This window comes from Trachypithecus francoisi, unplaced genomic scaffold (assembly GCF_009764315.1).
Source record: "Trachypithecus francoisi isolate TF-2019V2 unplaced genomic scaffold, Tfra_2.0 Contig01585, whole genome shotgun sequence".
NCBI classification, from domain to species: Eukaryota; Metazoa; Chordata; class Mammalia; order Primates; family Cercopithecidae; genus Trachypithecus; species Trachypithecus francoisi.
Genome location: NW_022681444.1, coordinates 5,313,909 through 5,335,871, shown reverse-complemented (window position 1 = coordinate 5,335,871; position 21,963 = coordinate 5,313,909). Strand labels below are relative to the sequence as shown.

General features: G+C 50.5%; 1 protein-coding gene across 3 annotated transcripts in view; it reads right to left on the bottom strand.

Moving 5' to 3' along the window:
- Nucleotides 1-1,294: 1,294 nt before the first annotated feature.
- The window catches only part of STXBP1 (syntaxin binding protein 1), an 89,025-nt gene continuing 68,356 nt past the window's right edge, over nt 1,295-21,963 (bottom strand). Inside the window, exons 14-20 of one of the 3 annotated variants that reach the window (XM_033191716.1) lie at nt 19,383-19,521; nt 18,251-18,360; nt 16,535-16,636; nt 14,516-14,601; nt 11,572-11,726; nt 9,667-9,792; nt 1,295-3,226 (exon numbers count right to left, since the gene is read on the bottom strand). In XM_033191716.1, the coding sequence (XP_033047607.1) occupies nt 9,683-9,792; nt 11,572-11,726; nt 14,516-14,601; nt 16,535-16,636; nt 18,251-18,360; nt 19,383-19,521 (702 nt within the window). In that variant the 3' untranslated portion in view covers nt 1,295-3,226; nt 9,667-9,682. The remainder of the gene's footprint in view (nt 3,227-9,666; nt 9,793-11,571; nt 11,727-14,515; nt 14,602-16,534; nt 16,637-18,250; nt 18,361-19,382; nt 19,522-21,963) is intronic. The other 2 variants (XM_033191717.1, XM_033191718.1) reach the window with 2 other exon arrangements.

Genomic DNA, 21,963 nt, shown 5'->3' with positions numbered 1-21,963 from the left:
TAGGAGTTCAAGACCAGCCTGGGCAACACAGTAAGACTCCGTCTCTCCAGAAAAATACAAAAATTAGCTGAGCATGGTGGCACGTGCCTGTGGTTCTGTGGTTTCAGTTACTCGAGAGGCTGAGGTGGGAGGATCACCTGAGCTCGGGAGGTCAAGGCTGCAATGAGCCGTGATTGGGCCACTCCACTCCGGCCTGGGCAAGGGAGTGAGACCCAGTCTCAAAACAACAACAACAACAACAAGACAATGGGTGTCGGGAGTGAGCTTTCTGAATTTCTGCATCTCTCTGAGCCTCAGCTTCCTCATCTGTAGAATGGGAGAGGATCTGCCTAACAGGCAAGTAACTGACGGGCCTGGCATGGTCAGTCAATGGTTGTTACCTCCTCATGAGACATGTCTCACCAAACTATAGTAGGCTATGGTGGTGCAAATTCCACCCACTGCTGTCGAGTTGGTAGCTTTCTCAGTGCCGCAAAGGAGATCAGGACCAGAATGAGAATGATGGGAAAAAGAAGTAGAGACAGAAGTCCCTACAAAGGGTCTCACTCCCCTGGGCCCAGCATTCTAGCGAGTTTCCTGTGTGGCCTCAACCCTCACCTAGGGTCCACTCTGAGAGCTGGGCCCACCTCACCGCAGTCTTCTCAGGTCATGAGCAGGTTCCAAGACAAGCAGGACACACACCAGCTTCCATCCTGGAGAGAAGTTCATTATACACGTAGGGTGGATGGTGCAGCAGCAGGAGCAGAGGAGAGGAGTAATGCTGGTGAAGTGACCTCACCGCGTGCCCTAAATACACAGGCACCACATGATTGGAGAGGGAGCATCTGCAAAGATGGAGCCCCGCAGTGTCTGCGTTAGAAAAGCATTCTAAGGCTGAGGCGGGCAGATCACCTGAGGTCAGGAGTTCAAGACCAGCCTGACCAACATGGCAAAACCCCGTGTCTACTAAAAATACAAAAATTAGCTGGACATGGTGGTGGGTGCCTATAATTCCAACAAGGAAGGAAGGAAGGAAGGGAGGGAGGGAGGGAGGGAAGGAGGGAGGCAGGCATTCTAGATAAGGAGAAACGCGGTGGAAGAATGGCCTCATCTCTAGGCAGCGTCCTGTTGCAGCTAGAGGCCCAAGACAAGTTCCATGGCTAGTCCCCAATGCGAGGCAGCTACAGATTTAATGCAAGCCATGGGGACCTGACTCCATGCCACAGCTCGGGGTGGCCGCCTCCTCTGTGATGAACTACTACAAAAGCTTTCTCCTTCTGTTGCCCAAAGGAAAGCCAGACTACAGGCCCCTGGACACCAGGAAGGGGTGCTGATTTCTTTATTTATTAGACTCAAGTGCTTTAGTACAGAATGGTACAGAGATGATATATGTTTGTGCTTCAATACTTTCAAACACTGAGATTCTGATAATTTTAGGGTAAACAAGTTTCAAGACAGACTAGCTTTTTTAAAATATCCTTTTGATAAATTATTTTCATATAAATAACAGAGAGAGGGAAACCAACATCTTCAACAAACAAGGTCCTGAAGCATGAGCACTGTTTGGTCCGAGGAAGGGGACAGAACAAGCAGCGGGAGTAAGACACCCGGAGCAGGTGCCTGCGGTTCTGTCCTAAGGAAATCAGGTCGTATAAGTTGGGAGGGAGACGGGGAGAGATCTGACGACTAATTTCAGTGCAAGGGGAGATTTCAAAGTCTTGAGAAGAGAACACCACAATGCAGCGAGCGGAGAGGGCGGGGAGCAGGCTCTGAAAGGGAGGTGGAGGTGGCGCCGAGCTCGTGTACAGCACTTTGCGAGGACATCACTAGACGAGTAATACACACATGGCTTGCGGGAGGTCAAGGGCGGCGAGGGGGCTGGGCAGGGGACATTTTTGTGACTTCCACTGTTATATTTCACGACAACAGCAGCAGGACAAATGGTGTGCTCACCACTGGAGAATGAGAGCTGCTGAGTCTTGAGGATGGCGAGACAGCCTTTCCTGCATTTGCTGCTTTAGTTTCTGCTTTAGAGCTAAGTTTTATACGGAGAATAAAATGACCATCTTCTCTTACAAACACGATGACGTATGACCCCACACGACACAAAATAAGGTATTATGAAGTATCTGAAACTGAGGATAATCTGACTGAAGATGTTTGCCGAGAGGGTACAGGGTCTGTGTGAATCCAATGGGCCAAGAACCTTCTCCACAGCCATAACCCTCTGTTCAGGTACCTCCAGAACCCATCTGTTCTGGTTCATTCCTGACCCTTGAACGAAGGCTGACGAGGGAAAATGAGCTGTTGGGGTGATGCCTGGGGACAGAAGGGCCTGGGCCACAGGCTCCGGACTGTTTTTCCAAAGAGATGGAGGCTCCCAGCAGGAGTTTGCTTCTCACCTGTCGGGGCACTGTGACTTAGACTGGAGGACTTCCCTCAGGATCACAGCACTGTGGACACAGGCCGGGGAGGAGGCAGTTACGGGCTGTGGAGGAGGATGCTGGCCTGGCTTCGTGCGGACACCCCAGCCTCCACCCACAGCCACACCACTGGGGGCATGAGACACTGGGAAAGGCAAAGAGGTCTGTTCCACCTCGGACCTCCTGAGATGTCCCGATTGTCACCTCCCAGGTTATTTGGATGAGAGCAGGCACTGAGGGGTAGAGACTGGAATGAAGATAACAGATTAGTCCTCAGTGTGAAATACTCCAAGAACACAGACATCTCTATGATTCTCAACAAGGACAGGAACAACCCCAAACAAGGTTTTAAAAATACCCAAATTTCTACCGTTCCATACCCAAGCAATGTGCACATGTCACCCAGGGTTATGTACAAGGTCACAAATCTTAAATAACGGGGAGGAGGCGTCCATTCATCCTAACAGTCCAGAAACTTCTCCTGCTGCACACCAACTGCACATGAACTTCTCCTTTCAGGATACATATGTAAGATACTCTTTTAAAAAAACACAATGCATTATTTTCTTTTGTTTCAAACAAGAAGAGGGCATCACTGAACACGAGAACGCAGCGGCAACAGTGCCGGCCAGGGCGTGCAGGGCTGGGGAGGCAAAGGACGCAAAGGAACTGAGGCGGGCGGTGGTGGGAAGCTGTGGACCGCTGTGGGATGGGGCGTGTTTGGAGGGGCGACTTATTTTTTTAACTGCTTATTTCTTCATCTGTTTTATTCAGTTTCTTCAGCGTGTCCAGCAGTTTCTGTGGGGTGAGGATGTGCGTGGATCCTGGAGGAGGCAGAGAAGACAGTGAGCTTGCCAGTTCTGGTTTCTAACACTTTTCCTTTCCTGTGCTTGACTGCCAGATCTGCACCCACCCCCCTCCCCAACCCTGGTCTGGGTCTAGTGGAAGCAGGGAGGGGAGCGGGGGTTGGGATTGGGGTCCCGTTGCAATAGGCCTGGGAGATATTCGGGGGCTGTGGATAAACAAAACACATCCTCTGGCTCAGGCAGGCTCCCAGGCTGCACCAAGGAACGAGCCGCCTGGCCATCAGGGTGCAGAGCCATCTACAGGTGATGGGCAGTTGCATTTCTAATTCACTCTTAAACTCCAAGTGAAGCCGGGGAGAGAAATTCCAAACATGGCAAGGGGGAAAGGTTGAAAATGGAGCCAGAGTTGGTAGGGGGACCATGTGTGGAAAGCACGGTGCCTGGGAGAGGATGCTGACAGGCAAAGCCCCCTGGGAGAATCCACTGACCTCTGGGAGCCAGCCAGTTGGTACTGCCCTGGTGGGTGGGACCTCAGGTGTGAGAGGGAAAGGGCCAGGGGACCTGAGGCCTTACCTTGCAGAGACCGCGTATTGTAAGAGATTAGAAATGCTTGCAAAAATTTAAGCTAATGGAATTAGATATACTTCTACTGCAAAAATAAAAATAAAATAAAAATAAATGAAAGTCTTTTTCATAAGGAGAGAGAGAGATCTAGTAAGTGCAGTAAAAAAAGATGCATGGGTCGTGTGGTTTGGACATGGACTTAAACAGAACAGAGGTGACTGGGGTGGTGTGTGGGTGAGCATGAGGCCTGCACACATGCAGCAGTGCGCTTCAAAGAAAGGTCCTGGTGGGAGAGAAGAACGGAACAAAAGAGACCCGTACTTGAAAATGTGCCTCCCTGGAGACGTGGCAAAGGAATGGGCCTTCATGGGAGCAGAAACCACTGGATGCCAGATTTCCACCTCAAGGGCAGGCAAAAGAAGACTCTAATACCAGGGTCCCTATGCATTTGACCGCTGACTACTCGCTCAGCTGACCCAAGACTGCTGGAACTGCAGCCCTTCCTGGTCACTCCAGACTAGCAGAAACTTGGAAAGCCCTCTCTGTTCTTCCAACATCCCTTTCTCTGCAGTTCAGGCCCCAGCTGCCCACTCCTGGCTGAGCAAGGAACTTGTCCTCAGATGGATGCCCTGTGCATGCGGCCTGCAGGGGCCCTGTGCTGGAAAGCTGACTCATTATTCTGCAGACCCGAGGCTCCTTCAGCAAATGCAATGCAGGTTTCAGGAGTGTGTCCCTGGGCTTCTTTATAGCACTCCTTTCCCCTGAAGTCCACTCATTTCTGTGACCTTACCACTCCTCCTGCTTGTCCTAAAAGAGGCCAAAGGCTGATGTACAAATGAGGAGCAAGGACGCACATTACAAGGCTTGCCCCAGACTCTGAAGAGTGAACCATTGCCAGGATGGGGGGCCTCCAAATTGCAACTCCATGTAGCCCACATGTCCAAATGCTGAAAGACGGCCTGTCCTGCAGAGTGTGGGGATTCGCTTGGGAGCTTCCTCGTTAAAGGCAACAGCAAGGAGCGCATGTGCCAGAGAAAACATCCCCGAGGCCCTCCTTAGCCATCCAAATGACTCCAGGAAATAACAGGGCAGACTCATCTTAGAGGATGCATCTGAAGGAGTTCCTCTGATCAGATGCTGATTCCAAAGTCCTCCCTGTCTTTGCTGATATGTAAATCTAGGATCTGGGGGAGGTCAGACAGAGGTTAGGGAATTCATGCATTAGAAGTCTCTGATATTATCTAATCACTGACCATTCATTGCTCCCAGTCTTGACTGAAGAACAATTCTAGGACTGAGTACTGGAGACAATCAGTGACGCCTCGGCAACAGGCATGGGCCTAGAACTTCACCTGTGTCGTTTCTTTAAGGGAACCAGACTAGCTGGTGTAAATGCTGACCATCAGAAAGCCAATTCTTCACACTCAATCATCCGTGTTGTTTTAATAAATTGGTCAAGCTTCTCACCACTATAAACATTGCAAATTAAGCTGAGTGAGTCCATAATCCACATTTTGCACATGTTCTTATTTTGAATCCACAGATGACTGACCATATTGGTTTTCCAGAATAGAGCAGCAAGTGAGCTCTATTGCTCTGAGGGTCCTATTTAGTCCCTATAACTGGAAGATTATGAAATGTAAACAGTGGTCTCTAAAAACTAGTTGAGGCGCATCCACATGACTGTGTACATGTTTTCAAAGCTGTGGGCCAGACACAGCAAGCTCTGATGGGACAAAATCCTTCTTTCTATGCGGACAGAATCTGAAAACCGAAAGTGTTCTTGCAGGCTAGCTGGTCCAATCATTCTTGAGTTTGGCTGAAGCAGACCTACTGACTCAGAATATGCAGGGTGGCGCCAGAAAACGTGTACGTTTAAGAGCAGCCCAGGTGAGTATGATCATCAGCCAGGTTTGGAAAACTGGGATCCGGCCCTCCCCTCTCATCCTACACATGGGACACATGAAGGCCAGAGTAGTCAGGTGCTTGCTCAGGGTGGGTGGCATAGACAGGAGAAGCAGTGCCTCCAGGCTCTTGATTCTCGGGACCCTGTGGCCCCTGGGAGGGAAGGGGAGGGGATGGGCAAGTGGATGCTTAAATAGCAGCCAGGAAATAGGTGGGCCTGAATTCAGATTCAAATCTGAGTCCCAAAGAAAAATGAAACGTACCTGATCCCAATCTGGAATGAAGCAACATAATCAATATAAAAACCCTCAAACTTTCTCCCAAGTGGCCCCCATGTACTACAAAGATCTGATCCAGTCTTCAGCTCTCTCTCATTTGCTTCTGACAATCTCTTGGGTACTCCCCAGTGAAGAGTACTTTTATCATAAACCAACCAGAGCAGAGAGGTGAAAATCTAATCAAAAGATTTCATTTCTTAGACAATGTGGAGAGATTGGTGAGGATTTAGTGAGAGTTGTTGGTGAACCCTGACCTCAGGGGAGCCAGCCTCAGCTACAGGAGGGAGAGGAGCTGGGAAGAGAGGGTGTGGCACCATCACCCATGCACGGTGTCTGCTAGGAACCCTCTCATTTGCTGCAGGAAAACTCATCCTCTCTTAAAAGACATGTTGGGCCAGGCACAGTGGCTCATACCTGTAATCCCAGCACTTGGTAGGCCAAGGCTAGAGGATAACTTGAGCTCAGGAGTTCAAGACCAGCCTGGGGCAACATGGTGAAACCCAGTCTTTACCAAAAACACAAAAAAATTAGCCGGAAACCCTGTCTCTACTTAAAAATACAAAAAACTAGCCGGGCGGCGAGGCGGGTGCCTGTAGTCCCAGCTACTCGGGAGGCTGAGGCAGGAGAATGGCGTAAACCCGGGAGGCGGAGCTTGCAGTGAGCTGAGATCCGGCCACTGCACTCCAGCCTGGGTGGCAGAGCAAGACTCCGTCTCAAAAAAAAAAAAAAAAAAAAAAAAATTAGCCGGGCGTGGTGGCGCATGCCTGTGGTCCCAGCTACTAGGTAGGCTGAGGTGGAAGGATCGCTTGAATCCAGGAGGTCCAGGCTGCAGTGAGCTGAAATCATGCCACTGCACTCCAGCCTGGGTAACAGAGTGAAACCCTGACTCAAAAGAAAGAAAAAAGACACAAAAGATATGCTGTCACAATGCTGGTCTTTAGGACACTCAGGTTTTCTGACGGTTTGCACTGTCCTGCACTTTGGTCACCTGGCCGATCACACACAACAGAAGAGGGCAAGTCAGACCTTAATCTGCTTTCTGACCTCACTGGTATTAGGGTTCTGTGCCTTGCTTAACTGAATGCTCTAAAACCCAACACCACTCAGCAAATGATTTCAGAAGCCAGGAATATACGGAGTCTGTTTACTTTTTCTCTGTTTTGATGGCAGCTGAGACCTACTGTGCGGATCAAATATAACGCAAAGGAAAACACTCTGCAAAGAAGCAGCTTGTTCTGAAGCAGGGAAGCCCAGAACTCATCCTAGCAGGAGCTTTTGCAGTTTGAGCCTGTGATTCTTTCAGATGCTGCAAGTGGTCTGGTATTGCTGCAGACTCGACTGAACATTTGTCTTTCTAGAAGTCTTAAAATACATACTGCAGCAAATCCATCCACCTACCTGCAGTCTGCACACAGAACCAGATGTCTCTGATTTACAACCTATCCAGGTGCTTCTAAGGAATGATTTTTTTTTTTTTTTTAAGAATGGCTTTTATTCACCACATACTGGCCTTGCTTTATAGGGACGGCCAGCCCAGGCAGGATGGGAGCTATAGCCCAGGGCTATAACCAGGTCCACTTTCTGCTTTCCCAACTACTTTCAGTTCCTTAGCACACTGCTGCCCTGATGTTTATGTCAAGGAAGGGAGAGAGGAGGAGATAAGGAGCGTAGCCTTCTGTTCCTACCTTTAGGAGGAAGCATCATTTTCCTTACATACACAAGCAGCTGCTGATGCCACCTAGCCAAGGTTCTGATGGGCCATTCCCGTGAGGCTCACCAGAGAGTGATAGAGTGGGCAGGACTGCATGGTTTGAGGCACAAATCATAATCACTGAATGTACAGAATGTCAGAGGTCCTGCATGCCTGGGGGCACTGCGATCCAGCTTCCCTGTGCTCCTATGCTATGGCCGAGAGAGCGAGGGTATCTTCCTACAGCCATACAGGTGCCCATGGAGGAGCTGGGGTAGAGGCCAGTCCTCCGGGCTCTGAGTCCAGGTCTCTCTCCACTGCTCACGGGGGACTCAAGCTCTGTGACTCACTGGGCCACATCTCAGCTCAGGTGAAGGGGCTTTTCAAGGGTCCATTGTCAATAATATACACAAAGTCAGGTACACAAAATATGGCCTCATGACAGAATGTATAACAAGCTAAGGAGTCACCGATGTGATGATGGAAGTCTGCCATTTAAACACATAGGAGGTTCCCATCATATCTGAAGGATGGAAAGACAGAGGAGGGAATGAGGACAATTTTGAAGATCAAAATTTGGATAGTCGGCTGTGCGCGGTGGCTCATGCCTATAATCCCAGCACTTTGGGAGGCTGAGGCACGTGGATCACCCGAGGTTGGGAATTTGAGACCAGCCTGACCAACGTGGAGAAACCCCGTCTCTACTAAAAATACAAAAAAAAATTAGCCGGGCGTGGTGGCACATGCCTGTAATCCCAGCTACTCGGGAGGCTAAGGCAGGAGAATCGGTTGAAACCAGGAAGCGGAGGTTGTGGTGAGCCGAGATCGCACCGTTGCACTCCAGCCTGTGCAACGAGAGTGAAACTCCATCTCAAAATAATAATAATAATAAATAAAATAAAATTTGGATAGTCTACTAAGCAGACAACAGGTTCTGGGTAACAAGCTTGGTGGGAGACAGAAGACGCTCTCTAAAACCACACAGAGCATTAATAATAGGTTTATGCTGGGCAAAGCGGTGTGGGCCTATGGTCCTAGCTACTCGGGAGGTGGAGACAGGAGGATCTCTTGAGGCCAGGAATTTGAGGCTGCAGTGTGTTGTGATCACACCTGTGAAGAGCCACTGCACTCCAGCATGGGCAACACAGCAAGACCCCATCTTTAAAAAAAAAAAAAAAAAGAATACATTTCTACTGAAAGGCTCTCAGACCTTACCAAGGGACTTCAGTGGGAGAGAGAGGGGTATGACTACTCAAGTCTTGAAAGGATCCACAGAATTAAAAGTAATTACTAAAAGAGCAAATGACTGTTAAGTGCTGTTTCCTACAGTGGCACATGAAACAAAAGCTCTTCCCACTAAAGACTGGAGCTCCCCAAGGAGATGGCGGCTTGTGACCCAATTACCCCTTATCACTTATTCCTTGAGAAGTGCCTGTCCTAGGAAAAAGGTATTCACACCATCTGTCCAGCTGCCACTGACCTGGGGTCTATTCTGTGTTCCCTGCCAAGCTTCCCTCACGACCAGCCATCTCCACCACCGCCTGCCTTCCTGGACAAGGTGTTCCCCGAATGTCCACTGGCCTCACTCTCAGACCCCCACACCCAGCAAAATCAGGACACTTTAAATTCCTTGTGGGGGCCACAAATTCATCCCAGACCAGCAGGCTTGGGCACTGTGCCTCAGGCATCCCCCAGAATTCCAGCTCCCTCTCTGACAACTGTTCACAGCAGTCATTATCATTTTTGGTTTCCACCCAGCGGCCTGCAGGCGTCTGAGCAGTGTGGAACCCAAGGCATGAGTGAGCCAGCAGGTCGGAGCCCGGAGGGTTCATGGCAGGGCTGTGAGGGCAGCACTGGACACATTTTCAATCGGTGTTGAGAACTGCAAGCATTTTCTTGTTGAAACAAAATCAAATAAATAATAAACTAAAAAGGAAGAAATAAAGAAAAAGAGTGACGGAATAATCAAAGAAAGCCCTTCAGAGTGGAAGAGTTTCTTTTCTGTAATAAGCTGCTTTTACTTTGTTTCTTTGGCTCTCACTCCATTGTTGGAGCCTGATCCTCAAAAGATACCCTAGAGGACTCCCTGAAGTCGGGGTGTCTCAGGTCCATGAGAAATTTGGTGGGAGTAAGAATGTGAGTAGAACCTGTGGGAGAACAGAGGCCAGCTGACTGCTTGAACAAAGGTACGTCACAGGAACATGCCAACTTAGGCCTACATTTTATGCAGTCAATGAGGTATGAGAAAGCAAGACACACACATGCGTGCATGCATACACACACACAAGCGCACACACACAAGCGTGCACGCACACACATGGCAGCAAGGCGGCTGGCATGCACAAAGCAGGGGAGGCAACACAGCGGACGTCAGCTGTCTGTGCGAGGCCCCTCCATGAATCTTCATGGGCAACTTCATACCCCCAGGTTCCCACCTCCCAATATATGGAACCTCAAGTCAGGTCTAAAGATGAAGGGGAAGATTTACACCCAAAGCCTGGCTGTGACAGCTTCTGTCCAGAAAAGCCGTGTTTGAGCTCCAGAATTACTCCCTACATTCATGCAACACATATGCAAGCAGGGAGCAGAGGGCTTTCTCACCGGGGCTACACAACAGGAGGAAAAACAGTTATGTGGAGAGCTGGTGACCTGACATGGGAAGCTGGAGGGCTGCGGCGGGGAGGTACAGTCTCCCCACTGGATTGTGCTCTCAGAGAGGTGGCTGACAGCCCCAGACCCATCTTGAAAAACCCAGGAACAGCCATGTGGACTGGTCCATGGAGTCTGCTCACTTGGATACCTTGGGGGGGTGCTGTGAGTTACCCCAAATTGGAGGTATAAAACCGCCACTTGTTATTGAGATAATGACTGTGCCTGGGATTAAGACCAGTGGTGGGCACCTATGGCAGGTCAGCAATGCCTCCCAGCCGGGGCAGCTCAGGGCCTCTCCCTGCAGCAGTTCATGTGTAAGTGGCCTGAGAAGCCATCCTTGGTCCTGGAGAGTATAATGAGGAGCATACCCCTTTCCAAATGGAGGCCAAGAGCCTTGGCCTCTTCCTGCTCAGTGTGAGCCTGTTTCCACTGAGAACAGAGCCCAGCCAGGGTAGTGAACATGACAGCTTCTTGCCAGACAGTGTTGAGAGGCCCCCCAGGCTGGTGGGTTCCCTCCATTTTGTTAAGTGCAAAACAGGACAAAAAGGGAGGCATCTGGAGAAAGCAAGACTTTTCTTAGCTCGTTCATCTTCTTCCAGCCCTAAACATCATAGAAGCCCCCAAAGGCAAGAAAAAGGAGAAAAAGCTCCGCTGCGTTAAGTCAGCTCCTACGAGTCGCTTCCTCTCTTTTGGAAAATGAACAGGAAATACGAGAAAGGGCATGGCAGAGCTAGAAAGTGGTTGGAGGTGGCTGGGGGAGCCCTGAGCAGAGTCCAGCGGTCAGGCAGTAGTTTCAGGCAGCACCTGCTCACAGCTGTCCGTCCATCTCCACCTGACAAGTGAAGAAGGCAGTGATTGACTGCCATTCACTGCCCATTTCTGCCTGGGCATGAGGCCAATGCCAGGAAACTGACAGACCTCATCTTGGGCCTAGTTCAATGCTGTATTACTGATCCCGTTTTGTTGAGTAAGGAAATGGTTGGAGAGCTCAAGGCACTTGCTCAAGGTCCCCCACTTGCAGTTTGCAGAGCAGGAATCTGAGCCTGAGTCTGCCAGACCCTGCGATCAGGCACTTCCTACCTCATGAGGCTGCCTTCCACTGAGAGACGCAGCAGGGCAGACCAAGGAGGAAACCCTTGGCCCCTAGCTTCTGCTGTCCACAGAGACTACGTTTTGTGGGTCAAGGGAGTCTATGACAGAATGCGACACCAAAGCGTGGAATGGAGTTGAGGTGCGATGCGGCGGCGCCTTCCGCTGGAAGCATGGCCACTCACCTATCAGCACCTCCCACTTTCCGTTGGCCTGGGTCACCTCATAGGCGCAACGCATCTCATTCAGGCTCACGCCCCCAAGGATGAAAATGATGAGGCGGGGGCCACTGCGGTACTCGCCTGGGGCCTTGTTCTTATGCCAGTGCCCATAGCGGGCGCTGAGAGAGAGAGCGAGAGAGAGAGAGAGAGAGTGCATATGTCAGTCAGTTTATCTGCACTCACAGCATCTAGTGCTTCATACCCCAGTGGTTTGTTTACATATTAGGTCTGTACACTTGTGCCCCAAACAGAGTAGATGCTTAGTGAGTGTTGGCTGAATTTCACTGCAATGCAATTTTCAAGTGGTCTGGTTCCCAGGAGAAGAGTCACTATGAACGCCTGTGCTGCTGTGACCTTGTCACTCTTAGAAACATGCAGGCGGCCGGGCGCGGTGGCTCAAGCCTGTAACCCCAGCACTTTGGGAGGCCGAGGTGGGTGGATCACAAGGTCAGGAGATCGAGACCATCCTGGCTAACACGGTGAAACCCCGTCTCTACTAAAAAGTACAAAAAAACTAGCCAGGTGAGGTGGCGGGCGCCTGTAGTCCCAGCTACTCGGGAGGCTGAGGCAGGAGAATGGCGTGAACCCGGGAGGCGGAGATTGCAGTGAGCTGAGATCCGGCCACTGCACTCCAGCTTGGGCGACAGAGCGAGACTCCATCTCAAAAAAAAAAAAAAAAAAAAGAAACATGCAGGCGACAGACAGGATCAGTTCAGCTCTGACGTTTTGCTGGGTCAAGTTCAGTAGCATCCCCCTGCTACAGGCTTATGCAGACGTCTACCCCAAGTCATGCATGCCTCTGAGCTTTCATGGGACACTCTGCTGTCAGTGCGCAGTGATGACAGTCTAAGATCTGCCTTCAGGCTGGCACACAGATCCCCTGAAAACATGTACTGAGTGAGTGCCTCTTGGAGGCCAGGGCCTCCCCAGTACCACATCCCAAGGAGACACAGGCCTTGACCAAAAGGTCGTCGTTGAATGGGGAGGTAGGGAGAAGGAAGTGAACCCAAATCCTGGTCTGATGAAGAGCTCTGTGCTATAGGGCCAAGCACAGGGAAGCCCTGGAACCCTGTCCAGGCACCACTGGGGAGGCTTCTCCATCCCTGAGCTGCCTTCTGGAAATCGCGGCGAAGCCAGGCAAGAAGAGTACTTCAGGCCGGGCGCGGTGGCTCAAGCCTGTCATCCCAGCACTTTGGGAGGCCGAGACGGGCGGATCACGAGGTCAGGAGATCGAGACCATCCTGGCGAACACGGTGAAACCCTGTCTCTACTTAAAAATACAAAAAACTAGCCGGGCGACGAGGCGGGCGCCTGTAGTCCCAGCTACTCGGGAGGCTGAGGCAGGAGAATGGCGTAAACCCGGGAGGCGGAGCTTGCAGTGAGCTGAGATCTGGCCACTGCACTCCTGCCTGGGTGGCAGAGCAAGACTCCGTCTCAAAAAAAAAAAAAAAAAAAAGAGTACTTCAGTATGGGGCTGCTCCCAGAGGGGCCTCCCTCTGTCCCCAGGTTTCCTTCAATAGCCTTTACCTTTGACTGAGAAACAGGAACAAATGGGTTGTTCCCAGGTTAAGAAAATGAGAAAAATGATATGAAAGGAGCAAGTCCTTTCTGGCCACTGCAATGCATCACCTTTCTTCCTGACTCATGACAGCCTTACAGTCACTTTCCAAACCAGGAAGAAGCCTGGGGCACCATTTGGGCCAACAGAGAATCTCACGGTCACTTTCGTTCCTTGTGCAATCATTTGACATCCCGTTCTCATCACCCAGCCTGACTGTGGCGCTACTGGGGATTTTGCATTTTATGCCATGTTTGGCAATTTTCGTTTTGCCATGAGAAGGGCTACACAATGACACAGAGGCCGCCACAGGCCTCTGGCCCAGCTGAGGCCAAAAGTGAACAGAGAGAGAGGAGGTGCAAGAGAGAAGACAGGCGGGGAAAGCAGGAGAGGAGGGACAGAGACGTGCACATCCTGGGGTGCCAGGAGTGGCACAGCTGCAGTGCCAGGGTTGCCCTCTCGAGCTGATAACTCTACCATCCCGAGTGCGTGCTCAGCCCTCACTGTTCTGAGGAGCCACTGTGTGGAGAGACCACGTGTGTTACCCACTCGTCAGCTGGGGGACATGTGAGCTGCTCCACACTTGGACTGCAGGAGTAAAGCTATGAACACTGATGCACTGCAATTTTAAACAAGGTGGTGAGGCAAGACTGGAGAAGGTAACACTTGGTTAAAGACCAAAAGAGATAAGCGGCAAACCATGCAGACATATCTTTTGTTTGTCTGTTTGAGACGGAGGCTTGTTCTGTCACCCAGACTGGAGTGCAGTGATGCAATCTTGGCTCACTGCAACCTCTGCCTCCCGAGTTTAAGCAATTCTCCTACCTCAGCCTCCTGAGTAGCTGGGACTACAGGCGTGAGTCACCATGCCCAGCTAATTTTTGTATTTTTAGTAGAGATGGGGTTTCACCATGTTGGCCAGGCTGGTCTCAAATGCCTGACCTCAAGTGATTCAACCGCCTTGGCCTCCCAAAGTTCTGGGATTACAGGTGTGAGCTACCGTGCCCAACCCATGCAGATATATCTGGGGACAGATAATTTCAGGCAGAGGGAAAAACAAGTGCAGTGGTCCTGAGGCAGACGTGGGCCTGACTGTTCGAGAAGTGTGAGGAAGCTGGCATGGCTGCTGCGGAGTAAGGGAGGGAGGTGTGAGGGATGAATCAGAGAGGAACAGGATGCTGGAGGGGGAAGGGCCATGGGGCCACTGTGCAGACCTGGCCCACGCTGCAGCTGTGGGGAGCAGCAGCGAGAGGGTTCTGGCAGATCACATAGCCACACAGTGGGACTGCCGCAGAGCTGACATCCAACCAGAGCTGGCCCCGCTGTCCTTGCTCAGGGATTTTTACCTACCTGACGGCGGTTGTACTGAAGGAGGCAGAGGATCGGGTAGAGATATAAGGGTAGTGCTTGGTGTCAAGTTTGTCCTCAATAGTGTCCTAGAAGGAAAAGAGACAGATATTAGCTTGCCATCTGTCTGAAAAATGCTGACGGGAACCAAGGCCAGATGATCTGGAGAACATGTCACTTGGCAAAGCCATGGCCAGGTTTACAGCAACCAGAGCTCCCTTCCCTGCGGCCAGAGGTACCTAGCACAGGGCTCAGTTATAGCAGATGCTTTGTAACTGTCTGCTACACTGAGATAGCCTGCTTTTTTTTTTTTTTTTTTTTTGAGACGGAGTCTCGCTCTGTCGCCCAGGCTGGAGTGCAGTGGCGCTATCTCGGCTCACTGCAAGCTCCGCCTCCCGGGTTCACGCCATTCTCCTGCCTCAGCCTCCCGAGTAGGTGGGACTACAGGTGCTGCCACCTCGCCCGGCTAGTTTTTTGTATTTTTTAGTAGAGACGGGGTTTCACCGTGTTAGCCAGGATGGTCTCGATCTCCTGACCTCGTGATCCGCCCGTCTCGGCCTCCCAAAGTTCTGGGATTACAGGCTTGAGTCACCACGCCCAGCCAATAGCCTGCTTTTTAAGAGAAGTTTTTTCTTGCTTCTCTTCCAGTTTATTCACTTTCATAATCTATGTGAGGTTTTATAAATGATGCATTCTGTCCAATAAATTCCTGATACTTGCCATCAGCCTTGTAGAATACCAGGCACAAGCAGTCTCTCCTGCACAAAGGAGTCTTACCCACTCCGTTTTTTAAGTGTCTAATTATCTGGTGGGTGGACTCTCACCATCTACCTCCTGCTGCCTAGAAATCCACACTATTCCTTACAGCTCCCACATGAAGCCTACACGTCTCTTTAGGGGACTGGAGAGGAGGGGGAGCAAAAGGGAGCAGAGAACAAAGGGGGAATGAGACAGAGGGGTTGGCTATCCCAACAAGCAAAGAGATATAATTGGTTTCTAGATGTTTCATGTTCACCCATCCTTTTAGTTTGTGGATTTTAAAAATGGGAGCTGACTCACTCTATATATTTAAAATACATTTATATTAATGTACAATTCAATAGGAATACTTGGGCTGCCAGGAATTAACTAAGGGATCCCGAGAAAAACCCCTTCATTCTCCAGACCCTAGTTTTGTTCACCAATCAAGTTGGAAAGATCCAGTGGTGCGGGATTCTATGCAGGGTCTCTTCCCGCTACAAGGAGAGAAGGGAGTGACCCCACAGGGCTACGGTGGTGGCCACCACCTGATACACCTTCCAGCCAACAGCTGCAAAAACACCTGCTGCACTAGAGGCTCTGTGCAGACGACACAGCAGCTGAGGGGACAGGACCAACAAAAAGGCGACCCGAGGCACCGAGTGGCACATGTGCACTAAGGAGTCCAGGGGAGGCCTCCATGTGCTGAGTGCTCAGACAGGTGGGGCAGCAGATGGAAACGGTGAGATTCAAGAGGGGCTTTGATGGAAAGCAGGATCTAGGGAGGGAAGTGGAAGGGTGAGAACATGCCAGGCAAGGGGCTGCTTTGACCAGAGGAGCAGAGTCTGATTTGCTGTGTGTGGAGGCTCAGGTAGGGAGCAATAGGAGGAGGGCAGGGCAGGGCAGGGCAGGGCAGGCAGGGCTGCCCTGGGGAGGTGTGCTGAGCCACTTGTGTGGAGATACGATGTCACTCATCTGACCTTTGAGATGCACCTGGGCCCCACTGGATGCGGCAACCTAGAGGGGTCTCTGTTATAGGAGCTGAGTCCTCCAAGACATAACGACAAATAGATCTGGGGCTGTGCTTCATAGTCTGTCAGCTCTTCATAAACCCGCAGGGTAAGGGGCGCTATGAGGGCTAAAGGAGGCCTGGATGGGAATCCTCAAGTGGAGGCAGCACCCGTGAAGTCAGTGGCACCTCGCAGCAAGTGAAGCTGGAAGCATCCAGGCCGACAATCCGAGGGCCCTGGGCCTGGTTCTTCCTCCCCACGCCCCCGCACTGACCTCCATGATGTCCTTGATAATAGGAGTCCACCGTGAGAGCTGGTAGGTCTGCTCGCTGATGCGCTCCTTCCGCTCCGGCTTGCTCCGGCGACGCAGTGTGGACTGCATGCACACACACACCAGGTGAGAACCTGAGTCAGGGCCACTTGGGCCCTAGGTGACCTCTGCTACTCTCTAAAAATTCTCTGAAGGACCCCAGAGGCAGCAATGGCAAAGAGTAATGGGGGTCATGGTTTTCCTTGGAATAGCCCAAAATGTGCCCTTTTGGGAATCTGGAGCAAACTTGTTCTTTAAAGTCATAAAAAGGCCGGGTGTGGTGGCTCACACATGTAATCCCAGTACTTTGGGAGGCTGAGGTGGGCGGATCACCTGAGGTCAGGAGTTCAAGACCAGCCTGGCCAACAGAGCGAAACCCTGTCTCTACTAAAAATACAAAAATTAGCCAGGCATGGTGGCGTGCACCTGTAATCCCAGCTACTCAGGAGGCCAAAGCAAGAGAACTGCTTGAACCTGGGAGGCAGAAGTTGCAGTGAGCCAAGATCTCACCACTGTACTCTAGCCTGGGCAACAGAGTGAGACTCTCTCTCAAAAAAAAAAAAAAAAAAAAAAGCCGGGCGCGGTGGCTCAAGCCTGTAATCCCAGCACTTTGGGAGGCCGAGACGGGCGGATCACAGGGTCAGGAGATCGAGACCATCCTGGCTAATACGGTGAAACCCTGTCTCTACTAAAGAATACAAAAAACTAGCCGGGCGACGAGGTGGGCGCCTGTAGTCCCAGCTACTTGGGAGGCTGAGGCAGGAGAATGGCATGAACCTGGGAGGCGGAGCTTGCAGTGAGCTGAGATCCGGCCACCGCACTCCAGCCTGGGCGACAGAGCCAGACTCCGTCTCAAAAAAAAAAAAAAAAAAAAATCCAGGCAGTTGAAAAAGTAGTTTGCTGCCTGTTAGAGGAGGGCATACTACTTGGAGCATGCCGTATTGGATTTCGGCAGCACGGCTGTACTGGATGAATGCACATCGCCATTCTCATTTTGATCCCTCTTGTGAACAAGGGTTTAAAAATGCCAAACTCCTGCTGGTTACAGGGCTATGGTCTGGTGGCACTGGAACAGTTTTGTTTATAAGATTCCAGAGGGAGAATATTTGCAACCCTAGCTTTGTTAGTGCTGTGCCTATAGAAGACAAGCACACAGTGGGGCTGCGACATACAAGGCTCATGGCAGAGTCCTCTGCAAGGGTCCTGGAGGCTTCACCCCACCTCTTCTAGAGCACATCACACGGTCCAGGCCTCCCAGATAACCTGCCCTGACTTGGCTCTGAACCAACCCAGTGCAGTCGACTCAAAGGTGGCCAAACTGCTAGCTCTAAGCATCATATTCTCATCTTCACAGGGCCGCTGAGGCTAAGCTGTCCAAAGATGAGGCCAGACGGACCCTGAGACAAGACAGATAAAACGGCGGGGACCCCATGATGGTTTGGTTCCAAGACAGCTCAGCTTTCACGACTGTGAATGACTCACTGCTGTTCAGGTCTAGTTCTTGGCTTTGTGCCTCTAGTTTATGTATAGCTTTACACCTTTATCCTTCTGATTCCGTGTCTCTCTCTCTCGACGTACGAGTGTGTATCAGAGGATGCTGTACGTCAGTCAGAGAGCAGAAGCAGACAGATCTGCCAGCTCCCCTCCCGCCTCCCCCCAGAACCTGAGCTGGCCTCTTACATCGGTGACGATGGGCACACCGAGGTGAGCCATGTTGGTGATGATCTCACTGTCCTCTGGGGGAATCTGGGCGTGCTGGATCAGTTTGTTCAGGTTTTCCTCTGTGATGCCTGAGGGCACAAGACACCCGATCACCACACACAGCCCCCATGCACCCAATGGGACAGGCCGGATGGTGGCCCTTCTCCCCTCAGGGTTAGTGGACATTGCTCCTCTAACTCATCAGCTTCACTGTCGGTGAGGACAACATGAGGATCCCGATTCCCCTCCAGTCACTCTGCCTGAGTGAGGACCATCAGCAGCTGCTCCTCACAGTCTGTGTTTCCATCTGCCCCCAGGCTTCTCAGTAACCCCTGCCCACCCGCACCCTGAGTCAAGTCAAATTGGATGAGAGTTTTATTATCTATCTTTTGGACATTCCTGGGCAACTGTGATTGAACTGGGTAAAAGTCAGTTCTTTTTTATTTATTTATTTATTTATTTATTTTTGAGACGGAGTCTCGCTCTGTCTCCCGGGCTGGAGTGCAGTGGCCGGATCTCAGCTCACTGCAAGCTCTGCCTCCCAGGTTTATGCCATTCTCCTGCCTCAGCCTCCCGAGTAGCTGGGACTACAGGCGCCCGCCACCTCGCCCGGCTAGTTTTTTTTGTATTTTTTAGTAGAGACGGGGTTTCACCGTGTTAGCCAGGATGGTCTCGATCTCCTGACCTCATGATCCGCCCGTCTCGGCCTCCCAAAGTGCTGGGATTACAGGCTTGAGCCACCGCGCCCGGCCAAAAGTCAGTTCTTTAATGGCAGAGATTACCAATGTGATACAAGTCAAAAATACCTGGTGGGCAGAGCTCTGGTAAACTGGCCACAAGGCCAAGCAGCTTTCCCTCCCTCCCCAGCCCTGTCCTCTTCCATCTACTCCATACCATTTATTAACTCTACAATGACCGGGGGACATTCAGCCTCTAGCTGCAATGATCTGACTACACTGTATTTCCCCAAACAAAAAGGGCCCCTGGGATCTTCTTTCCCTTCCCCAGTCCGTATCTTTTAAATGACTTCTCTACTTTGTTTCCTCTTTCTCAGCTGTCTCAGTTTCCCCAAGACAGGGCCTGTGCCTTTCTCTAGGTCCCACAGCCCTACCATTCTTCAAAAAGATGTAGAGAAGGATGATGCGGATTTTGTCGTAAGTGCTGACATTGGCGTCCAGCAGAATGGGGACGATGGCTCGCATAGGGTCCTTGATCTTCTCTCCCTCAGCATCTGTGCCCATGGCCAGGTCCTATGGAAAATATATCTCGTTGGCTCCATCTCTCTGGTGACAGTGTGGAGGGATGGTAGCTCTTAGGAAATTCAGGATCCACAAATGTCTAGAACTGCCAGCTTGGTTGGGGAAGGTCTTGAAACAGGTGCTTCTATTCTCATAATGCACTGTAGCTAGCAGGAGTGTGATCAGCACTGTCTCCCATGGCATCAGTGAGGGTGGATAAAAGCCCTGAGTGCCACTTGCCCAACAGAAACCACAATGATCTCCCACCTTGTTTTAAAGTAGGCTGCGCACTATAGGTGAGTGCCAGTGTACAATGATTTCCCATCTTGTTTTAAAGTAGGCTGCTCACTGTAGGTGAGTGCCAGTGTACAATGATCTCCCATCTTGTTTTAAAGTAGGCTGCTCACTGTAGGTGAGTGCCAGTGTACAATGATTTCCCATCTTGTTTTAAAGTAGGCTGCGCACTGTAGGTGAGTGCCAGTGTACAATGATTTCCCATCTTGTTTTAAAGTAGGCTGTGCACTGTAGGTGAGTGCCAGTGTACAATGATTCCCCATCTTGTTTTAAAGTAGGCTGCGCACTGTAGGTGAGTGCCAGTGTACAATGATTCCCCATCTTGTTTTAAAGTAGCTGCGCACTGTAGGTGAGTGCCAGTGTACAATGATTTCCCATCTTGTTTTAAAGTAGGCTGCTCACTGTAGGTGAGTGCCAGTGTACAATGATTCCCCATCTTGTTTTAAAGTAGGCTGCGCACTGTAGGTGAGTGCCAGTGTACAATGATTCCCCATCTTGTTTTAAAGTAGGTGCTCACTGTAGGTGAGTGCCAGTGTACAATGATTCCCCATCTTGTTTTAAAGTAGGCTGCGCGCTGTAGGTGAGTGCCAGTGTACAATGATTCCCCATCTTGTTTTAAAGTAGGCTGTGCACTGTAGGTGAGTGCCAGTGTACAATGATTTCCCATCTTGTTTTAAAGTAGGCTGTGCACTGTAGGTGAGTGCCAGTGTACAATGATTCCCCATCTTGTTTTAAAGTAGGCTGTGCACTGTAGGTGAGTGCCAGTGTACAATGATCTCCCATCTTGTTTTAAAGTAGGCTGCTCACTGTAGGTGAGTGCCAGTGTACAATGATTTCCCATCTTGTTTTAAAGTAGGCTGCGCACTGTAGGTGAGTGCCAGTGTACAATGATTTCCCATCTTGTTTTAAAGTAGGCTGCTCACTGTAGGTGAGTGCCAGTGTACAATGATTCCCCATCTTGTTTTAAAGTAGGCTGCGCACTGTAGGTGAGTGCCAGTGTACAATGATTTCCATCTTGTTTTAAAGTAGGCTGCGCACTGTAGGTGAGTGCCAGTGTACAATGATTTCCCATCTTGTTTTAAAGTAGGCTGCTCACTGTAGGTGAGTGCCAGTGTACAATGATTCCCCATCTTGTTTTAAAGTAGGCTGCGCACTGTAGGTGAGTGCCAGTGTACAATGATTTCCCATCTTGTTTTAAAGTAGGCTGCTCACTGTAGGTGAGTGCCAGTGTACAATGATTCCCCATCTTGTTTTAAAGTAGGCTGCGCACTGTAGGTGAGTGCCAGTGTACAATGATTCCCCATCTTGTTTTAAAGTAGGCTGCTCACTGTAGGTGAGTGCCAGTGTACAATGATTTCCCATCTTGTTTTAAAGTAGGCTGCTCACTGTAGGTGAGTGCCAGTGTACAATGATTCCCCATCTTGTTTTAAAGTAGGCTGTGCACTGTAGGTGAGTGCCAGTGTACAATGATCTCCCATCTTGTTTTAAAGTAGGCTGCTCACTGTAGGTGAGTGCCAGTGTGCTTGTGTCAGCTTCCCAGATAAAGACTCAATCCTGGCTGGGGGTGGCGGCTCATGCCTGTAATCCCAGCACTTTGGAAGGCTGAGGTGGGAGGATCTTTTGAGCCCAGCCTGGGCAAAACAGTGGAGACCTCGTCTCTACCAAAAATAAAAAAATTAGCCGGGCATGGTGGCATATGCCTGTAGTCCCAGCTACTCAGGAGGCTGAGGCAGGAGGATTGCTTGAGCCCAGGAGTTCAAGGCTGCAGTGAGCTATGATTGCACCACTGTACTCTAGCCTGGGTGACAGAGCAAGACCCTGGCTCATAAAAAAAAAAAAAGAAAAAAAAAGACTAAATCTTGGTAGGCTCTCTAGAGGTACAAGGCCCTGTGAGAGACCAGGGCTTAAAGGGATGTGCTTCCCTCCCATGAAAAGTGCTGGGATTTTAGGATGCCTCCGCATGGGCAGATTCTTTCCACTCTGCTTCCCCTCTCATTGAAGCACATGCTTTTTGAGTTTGAACTGCTCCAGGGTTTTAACCTGTTTTTAATCTTTCTACCATGTTTCATGTGTGAGAAAGGGAAAAAAAAGAGCCCCCAAACCAGCAAATCCAAACCCCAGGAGATGAGGGGGAAGATAAGAGCTGAAAAAACTAGAAAT